Source organism: Rhipicephalus sanguineus, chromosome 5 (assembly GCF_013339695.2).
Source record: "Rhipicephalus sanguineus isolate Rsan-2018 chromosome 5, BIME_Rsan_1.4, whole genome shotgun sequence".
Taxonomy (NCBI): Eukaryota; Metazoa; Arthropoda; class Arachnida; order Ixodida; family Ixodidae; genus Rhipicephalus; species Rhipicephalus sanguineus.
In genome coordinates, this window is record NC_051180.1 from 84079368 (window position 1) to 84089159 (window position 9792).

General features: G+C 49.4%; 1 protein-coding gene across 1 annotated transcript; it reads right to left on the bottom strand.

The window, feature by feature from the left end:
• Window positions 1–494: 494 nt before the first annotated feature.
• LOC119394776 (probable ATP-dependent RNA helicase DDX5) lies at window positions 495–2099 on the bottom strand. The gene has a single exon (XM_037662081.1). The coding sequence runs from the start codon at window positions 2097–2099 to the stop codon at window positions 495–497; it is 1605 nt and encodes a 534-aa protein (XP_037518009.1).
• Window positions 2100–9792: the final 7693 nt, after the last annotated feature.

A 9792-nucleotide genomic window follows, 5' to 3' on the forward strand; every position in this document is an offset into this window, starting at 1 on the left:
CGCGCCAGAACGAAAAAACCCGACTGCAACTGCAGCCGCTCGCATACCTTCCATACAAACGCGGAGCTTCGCACATGCCAGTGGGTTGCCAGACCAGAGACGGCGCCGCCCGCTAGGCAGTATGGCGGCGCCCACGAAAAAACGGTCTATATGATCCGCCCGACTCTTGGCCGATCCACCTAAGTAGGTAGATGCCAATCATGCCAAGAGGATCATCATCATCATCGTCTTCTTTGATATTCCAGACTGCACCGCTTCGTCAAAGCTGGGATCAAGCGGCACACACCAGAACTCCATGCTACAAACTCAGTTAACCAGTTGACGTCAGTTAAACGTCTTCCTATCTCATGTCATACTGAAGGTCTCCATAACTCGCAGTAATTTTTATTTCCCAGCTAACTGCAGGCACGTATAGCCTACCAGGATTCGGGTGCTAATTCCTTCACGATAGTCAAAAGCCCCGATGGCCGTAAGTCGAGAGGGCTCAGAGGGAATCACACGTCGGTGACGCCCTCGCGCTTCCTCCGCTTCGATTTCTTGGCGATCGCGTACAGTCGCGGGTGAACTTTCCTCTTCGCCTCTCGAAGAATGCCGATCATTTCCCGGGCGCATCGGCTGTTGTCCGGCTCGAGAAACGTGTACGCGACACCAGGCTCACTAGTCGAGAGCGAGACGTGGCTGATTCTTTGCGAGTACGCCTCTGCGCTACTCGGGTAATCGTAATTGACAACGTAGCGGACGCCGTCTGAGGGCAGTTGCCGCGTGGCCACGTCGGTCGCCACCAGGATGGACGTCTTGTCTCGGCGGAATGCTGCCAGCGCCCAATCCCGCGCGAGCTCCGTAGTCCCGCCGTGGAGGCCGACGACCGGCCAGTCACGGCGCCGAAGGTTGGTTACCAGGTCGTCAACCCGCTTCTTCGTTTCGGCAAACACAATGACTTTTCTCGCTGCTACTTCCTCTTGCCCGTCCAGAATGTCCTCCAAAAGTCCTACTAGTCTGGCTTCTTTCTCAGAAACGGCAGAGATGTAGACCACATGCTCAACACTCCGGTTTGGTAACGGCTGACGTTCACCGAAGTGAACTTCAACGTAGTCCTTGAGCAGTGAGTCAACGAGCCGGTACAGCTCCCTCGGCTTCCTTGACATGCACATCAGGGTCTGCCGATCGGGCCTGACGTACTTGGCGATGGCGATGAGCTGCTGCTCGAACCCCATGTCGACCATGCGGTCCGCTTCGTCCAGCACGAGGTATGTGCACCGACTGATGTTCAATTTGCCCTCCTTCAGGAATGCGTGGAGGCGACCGGGCGTCGCGACGCAGATCTCGAAACCATGACTCAGAGCCCTCAGTTGCTGCTCCTTCGGATCGCCAGAGCAGACGCACGTGGCGCGGACGCCAGTGTGGGTTTCGAGTTCGCCCACCATTCGCTGAATTTTGCGGGCATCCTCGGGTGTTGGAACAAGTACGAGGGCCAGGAAGCTTTGGTGGGGCTTTAGCGGCGGCTGGTGCAGGACGTGAACGCTGGCTGGTAGTATGTAAGCCAGGACCTTGCCTTCAGCTGCGGTTCTGAGAACTGCGAGTAGGTCTTTGCCCTTGAGAGCTATGGGCCAGCACTGTGCCTGGATAGGTGATAGATCGGAGGTGCAGTTGTTTGCCTCAAGAGCCTCGACTAAGCAGGCGGGGAAGTTGGCTTCGTAAAGTTGCAGCAGTGGCTTTTCAGCGCCGCCCCCCTTCACAATCGTGATGCGGTTTTCCTCGCGATATTTCTCCGCTTGCTCGAGAGAACGCCACGCCGTCCTGAAATGCTCGCGGTAGAAGTTCTTCTGGACGGGCTGCAGATGCGCTTCGCGCCAATTTGGAGGTCCAGGTTGCTGGACGTTGCCGACGCTGTCGGTGCTGCGCAGACTCCTCATGTAATGAAAAACATCGTAGGTGTCTCCCAACGATAGGTACCATTTCTTCATGAATTCGGGCGTGTTCGCCAGGATAGCGCCCAAGAAACCAAGGTTCAAAGGCGGATCGGGTGGCAGCGGCTCGTTGGGCCCGTTGGGAGGACCCACTTGCACTCCAGCGTTGAGGCCCAAGAGCTGGTTTGCCATCTTCGTGACCTTCCAACCTTCACACGGGATATTTTCCTCGCTACCGAAAATTTGCGATCGCTTAGGACAGCGCAACCCTAATGCTTGTTCGTCTTCACATAGTCACCGTGGCTTACAAACGAATCCCTTCCAGCACGTTGTAGTACGAGAGACGTACGTGCCGTTGTGCCGTGCCTAGGCGAGAGTTCCAAGCGGAGGGCGGCGGCAGCGGCGTCTAGTCCGGCCGAGATCGCGGGCGTTCTCTCTGGCTCGCGCCTCGAGCTTTTCGGCATGAGCTGCGCGAGAGGTGCGGCCTGTTGGTGGCAAAACGTGATGATGATGTTTGCGGATGATGATGCTACTCCATGCTCCACTTTATCACCTGATAACGTCGTAGACGATGTCGTACCTGGACGAATCCACAAAACCAATGCGGACGGAAGGTCAAAAACTGGGCAGCATAGAATAAAAAAATTCAGGAGCTGTTTCCTTTCAGAAAGATGGAGGCAAGCAAACGTAGCAAACATTGGCGAGTGCGTGCCGGACGTACTACTTTTCTTTCTTTCTTTCTTTCTTTCTTTCTTTCTTTCTTTCTTTCTTTCTTTCTTTCTTTCTTTCTTTCTTTCTTTCTTTTTGTCGCGTTGAGCAATGCTCCCTCCCAACTGTTTCATTCCTTAGTGCCGAGAATCCGCCTCTTCCGTTTTCGTGGGCTGCCCCCTACCGTTTTTGGCAAGGGGCTGGGACAACGAAAGGTGAGAACGAAAGGCTCCGAGATCAAGAGGCGTTTCTTGATTTTACGCCAGGGGACGGGCGCATGCGCCGTGGCATCGTAAAAGAGGAGGATTGGACCGTCATCCACGGGCTTAGCAGCGCAACACTTCAATTGCTGCAAGCAACAACTACGGTCATGCGTTCACATCCAGAAGAAATCCAGGCCGCGGCGGCCGCGTTTCGATGGAGGTGAAATGCTGAAGGCCCGTGTACTTAATTTAGGTGCAAGTTAAAGAACAGCAGATTGTCGAAATTTCCGGAGTCCTCTACTACGGCGTGCCTCATAACATAGGCGTGCGCAGGGTTCCCCTTCAGGGGGGGGGGGAGGGAATGTTCGTCGCAGAGCCCCCCTCCCCATTATGTCATGTGTTGGGCTGACTTTGCGCCCTCCCCCTCTTAGGTGAATAGGGGGGCGGCCGCCGCCCCCCCCCCCCTGCCCTCTCCCCGTGCACACGCCTATGTCTCATAATCATATCGTGGTTTTGGGACGTAAAACCCCAACAATTATTATTATTATTATTATTTCTTTTTATTCCGAGCTTTGCACTGTCTTGACATAGTATGGCACAATGTACAAAATCTTCCCTTCTCTTTCCGCATAGTTGTATATATGCAATCTAATTTTTCATTCCCCTTCAATATTTCTCGTGTTGTCTTATTTTGCTCCTGCACTTTTGTGTTCATTTCTCTTTGTCAACGCGTTTTTGCTCTTGTTATTTCTGAAGACTGTCTGCATTGTATTGTTTATTTGTATTGTTTTATTTTTATGCGCCTGCACAAAGGCCTTACGGTTGTTCCTGGGCACGTTAAATAAATGATTGATTATTATTATTATTATTGTTATTATTATTATTATTATTATTATTATTATTATTATTATTATTATTATTATTATTATTATTATTATTATTATTATTATTATTATTATTATTATTATTATTCAACCAAGCATGAGCACCCGCTGTTAGAGGTGCTCATGCTTGGTTGATGATGATAGTCAGTAAGAGTGGCCGACGTCCCTAGAAATCTTTTTCTCGTTTCATTTTTTTTCTTATTTCGCGCGATGGTGGTTACGGACCCTGGCGGCGGCGGCGGTGGACAACTACCCCCTGCCGTCGTGATCTGATAACTGCTTTCGCTGTAAAAATCGCAGTTACGTTAGTTAGATCCCGCATCTCACGTTATCTCGCTTTGCCCAATCAAGTTCAAGCGCGCGTCTTTCAAATCTAGTGATATACTTACGACACCACGTGATCTCGCTAGCCAATCACATACACTCGCTTGCTTGCAGGTTCGCTCTCACAAAGTTTTCACGGCGTGGAATTGGTTGGATTTTTCACAATATTGGTCCATGTTTTCGGGGACACTTCGTATAAAGTCAGATATTTTGTATGTCCCATAATTCACGGTGAAACACGGAGCACAAATAATTACACAGAACGCAATACAGGCAATCATAACGTGAAACAGTTTTTTTTTTTTTTTTTTGCGGAGCTATGGCAACGTTTATGTCATTCATTTAGCTTCATATTCATATTGTTACTTTCGAAAAAAATTTTGAAAGTGCCAAGCGCTCCGTTCTTTAGGCATGCTATTGGACATGGACCATGCGTTTTTATTTAGTGAATGTTCTTCTGTCCAAAAGCAACAAATCTGCACGGAATGCATTTGAATGAATGAACGAATAAACTTTATTTAAAATTAATAGAGCATGCTTCCTTCGGGCGAAGCGGAAGGAAGACGGAGTTAACCCCTGTCCCGTTCCACCCTCCGTCGATAATGATGGCGCTGCCTCAGGTCTGGGTAAATTATAATTCGCCAATATGTGGTAAAGATTATGTATATCCCCATGTGATTGGCCGCAAGAACACCTCCCACAAGAACCGCGTTTTATCCCGCATAGGAAGTGTCGCGTAATTGGAGAAGGCTGTCTTGAAGGGTGTCTCGCAGTGTCGGGTAATTGCTGTACCAAGGCGCAGGAGGTGCACTACGCCGCTAGCTAACGTTTCAAATATTCTATTAAGGCGAAAGCCTTATAAAATATGTGAAAATTGACCGTTGGCGTCGCACGGCGTCGGTGTCAACACAAGTGATGCAAAAAATCATCATCAGGTGATGACGTCACCATATGACGTCGTCATGAAGTCGCAGATAGCCGAAATTTGTGACGTCATCTTTAAATCACATGCTGGCGTCACATAACGTGACTAGACGTGATGACGTCACCACATCGTCGCTTGGTCAAAGGTGGTTCGATCACGGAGGCAGTGCAAAACTATGTGAGGTGCAGGAAGCTTGCAATGCCTCCGATCCTGGAGGCACTGCAAAACCACGTTAAGTGCAGAAAGATTTCGGGAGTGGGGGGAGGGGAAGGAGGAGGAGGATCATTACATCGACTGAGAAGAAAAAGAAGACGGTTTTCGCCTTCGTGACCCTGTGATTTTTTGTTGTAGTTGTTGCTCCTGTTCGGTGGAATGGAGAGCTTTGTACGCAAGTCTGTAAAATATGTCTCGACGCTCTTTTAGTTCATTTCATTTATTTGACATTCATATATCAATTTGTACGAAAACTCTTGTGCCAATAACTAGCGGAAGTTCAAGTTCAAGCTAATTCATCAGCGATGTCAGTTCATAATCAACGCACATACCGGACGGGCCGAAATGAACTTCCTACTGAAAATTGTTTATAACTTCTTTATGCTTAACCAAATTTCATCAAGCACAGATCACTTTGTTCCTAACAATATGAGAAACGTTATGGATTGAAAATTCTACTCAGGCGTCACAATCATTCATTAGTTTTCGCAAACGGTTGGGGATGTCTGCGACAGACTTCGCGACAACTGGGTGAATTCCCTCGGAGGATTCAAGAATTTTTGGTGGTGTGTGACCAACTTCCCCTTTAGTCCACTTCCAGAGGAAGCAGTCGCAGGACGTCAGGACTCCTTGCAGACCGTCTTAGGAGGCCACGACGTCCCAACCAACGTAACGGAAAACGTGTCCCAATTAACGTATGCACAGACAACTTTCGCGGAAGTCTGGTCAGTGATAGCTTCAATGACACAAACGAGATGTGTAAAAATTCTCCGATTGCAATATGCTTTTGTTTCATCAAAATTGCTTCAGTATTAATAGAGTTAAAAATCACAGCATATCCACGTGGTGAATGATGATGAGTGGGGCGAAGCGAACTCGCGCTGCAGCACGCGGCGATGGCATTGGCGCGAGCGTAGTCCTTCTTGATGGAAGATATTGTGACTAGATTGTTTGAGAACCACAATCTGTTGCACACACTGCAACTATGGCCGAAACTGTTATCAAGGAAGTCCCGCTGGAAGCGCGCGTCGGCGCCTTCGGGCAGAGCCCGCCTGATGCGTTTTGCAGCCACTTCACGTGCTCGCACAGCCTCGGGCTCTGCCTGCCGGTACGCGCGCTTTCTCGCCGCTTCACGGTCCTTCACATTTTAAAGATCCGATTCGCGCCGCAGCCGTGCAGCTTCGGCCTCGCGGGCTCGAACGGCGGGGTCTTCGCGCCGCAGCCGTGCAGCTTGTCGAGCAGCTTCGGCCTCCCGGGCTCGAACGGCGGGGTCTTCTCGCCGCAGCCGTGCAGCTTGTCGAGCAGCTTCGGCTTCGCGGGCTCGAACGGCGGAATCTGCTTCGCGGCGTCGACGTGCAGCTTCGGCCTCGCGGGCTCTCACCTCAGGATTGTGTCTGCGAGCGCGCGCTGCCGCCGCCTTCCGTGCCCTCCGTTCCGCAGCCTTGTCTTCCATCTGGCGACTCCGAGCTAAAGAGAAAGCGTGCAAGAGGGAGCCTCATGGCGCGTTACTTCTGAAATGTTGTCTTCGGGTGTCGTTGAAAACACGAGACCTAGTAAAGAAGAAAGAACGCCACACAGGCGAACACGCACGAGAGTCTCACTCGTCAACGTTGTCTTCTTCTTCTACTGAATACCAGAACGCGCGCAGTAAAGAAGAAAGAATGCCACACAGGCGAACACGCACGAGAGTCTCACTCGTCAACGTCGTCTTCTTCTTCTACTGCATACCAGAACGCGCGCTTCTCACGAGCTAGAGGTGGCTACTACAACGCTACAAACGGAGGATGGACAGACCCACGGCATAAGGAGCTTCGCCCCTAAAAAATATTCAGTCGGGGCTTATATCCCACCACTTTGTATTAGCAGTTACCAGAAGGGCTGCCTCAGGAATTCCTCACTTCCCTGTCAGGAAGTGGTGGATGAGTGGCAGGTTATATCGAGATTGTTGTTTGAGTTAAAGTGTTTACGGTACTCGGCTGCTGAACCGAAGGTCGCGGATTCAATCCCGGCCGCGGCGGTCGCATTTCGATGGAGGCGAAATGCTAAGGCTTTTGTACTGGGCGATGTCAGTGCACGTTGAAGAACACCAGACGGTCGAAATTTCCGGAGCCCTCCACTACGGCGTGCCTCACAATCACATGGTGACTTCAGACGTAAAACCCCAGAATTACTATAGTTTCAACAACCCACGTAAGGCAGCACGGCTCAGCGTCGTGGAGTTGGTAATAGGGAAGTGAAAGATAAGAGAAAAGAAAGGAGAAAGACCTTTCCAGATATCAGTACCCATACACGACCACGCGCCAGGTCGGAGTAACCCTTTCCCCATCGGAAAAACCGACGGTTACACGGCGGCGCTGGGAATCAATCCCAGTCAAATCAAGCCACATTAGAGGTGGATGTCGGAGGTACTGCGCTGACCATCGGTTGGTTGGGCTGGTTATATTTGACGGAAGCAGCTGCCCTTCCTTGATCCTCCTCCCCTCCGTGGCGCCACCTCTGGCTTCAAAAAACATTGCCTGCAGTGCTAGCCAACATTGCGTATTGATGAAAGATGGCCGATCGTATAGGTTGAAATTAAAGATAATCAGTATACGTTTCGTATTACTTTCCTGAAACGTGCAGTCTAAAATCAGTTTAGATTTTGGAGAATTTTATCGTCGCAATTAACTTGATGGAGTGGACGGGTGCACTGCAAAATTGGCAGATATTTCAGTGTTCATGAGTGTATATAGAAGGCTCAGCGGTTTTCATCAGTGCGCCTGGAGACCCTCAGCGGTCGAATCGTGAAGTTGAGTCGCTGGTTTACGCCGACTTTTCGAGATGGCGCCTCGCGGCCACTGGAAGCAGCGAAATTGAAAGGGTATGAAAATAAAGAACGAACGGAAAGATGACCGGGCGAGAGTGGCAAGTACATACAACAAAAAATTAACTATCCTGGAGAGCCTCACCTCATTGTTTATTCATTCCTGCGGTGCTATCGGCTGCATTTTAATAGTTTCCGATGAGCAAGCGACACCAGTAAGCGCAGCGTCACTTAGAGCAAGTTTCGCAAGGAATGTGTTGTATTCCTTGTGCATTAGCATTCAACGCAAGCGATGCGTTGCATGCTAGTAGTATTCTTGGCGCTTCTTTTTAAAGGCGACAGCCTTAGATACCCCATCAAACTAGGAGAGTGACCGTCGGCGTCAACATAAGTGATGGCAGAAATGATCTGATGACGTCACGATATGACGCCAGCATGACGTGACAGGGTGCGAGACTTTGTGACGTCATCATAACATCACTGTTACATCACATAACGCGACGTCACATGGCATTGTCGTTTGGTCAAAAGTGGGCCTATTTCAGAGGCACTACAAAACCCCGTGTGGTGCAGAAAGGTTTCAAGGTAATGTTTCAAGGTAAACAATCAACTGAAAAGAAAGACAAGAAAATGGTTTTCGCCTTCGCGTCGTCCTAGGCCAGTGCATAAGGAACCCCGTGAGCATATATTTATTGGGGGGGGGGGGGAATTGAACCGTAGCATTCAATGCCCTTGAATCTGAACTTCAGCGCACAAATGCCGTGAAGAAGTGCGGTAAAGCTAAATTGACTATTCAGATATCGTGCCAAGCAATCAAATAGAGGAAGAACAGTAGTTCCAAAAGCTTGTCATTCGCGTATTTGGATAGTCATTTCGGTGTCAGCACTCATAACTTCGAATTGATTCAGAAGGCAACCTATAGTTCAAGACTCTGGCAACAAGTTCAATGCTGATCGAAACGAGTACAGGCACCTCTTGTTTTGTTGGCCTACAAATTTCTGCTCTACCCGAAAAGATGAAGTACTCTTCATAAGATCACGCTGTCGAGCTCCAAGAGTAAACATTTATATGCAAGAAGAAGGTCTGGCTCGTTCCCCTCTGGGTTCATTTTGTAATAAGGACGAATCAAACGAAAACTATTTTTTGTCATGCAGTCGCTTCCAATTACTCAGGTGGAACCTCCTCAGAGTATCATTAATTCGAAATGGATTGGACCTCGCCATTTCAAATATTGCCTTTGGGCGCCTCCTCGTCGGGGAACTGTCATATTGATGTTTTCTCCGCTTTAAAAAATCTTTTGATTCAACCTCGGTGACATTAATGCTAAGTTCGTAAATTGTCATTGTGAATTGCTGTTGATTATTCTAAAATTTCTCAGTCGTCATAAAATTCACATGTGACCATTTTCTAGAATTTATCCGCTTCTTGGCCAATCCCACTGGGTCACTGTGAGCCACTGACACAGGATACCATCATCACGGTTTGAGTCACTGCGACTACGAGAACGAGAGCAAGAAGAGCGAGGATTCGACTTAGAGTGGCGTAGTCCTAAGCGAGTGCAATTTTCTAGGTACGGGAAAGAGTGCATTCCCGTGTGAAAGTAAGGAGGGTGCGGAGATGACGAACTACCACTTAGTCGGGCTCAACCTGGAAGGGCAACTGAGTCCTCCTAACAAGCTCAACGTGCCACTGCCACCCAATCGGCCTTTCAACCCTGGCGCTAGCGGCGCTCCCTTTGCTGATTGTTGACGCAACCGAATTCATGAAGAAGTGGTACATGTCGAAGGGCCACAGCTGTGATCTGCGTTATCACATCGCGAGCCTG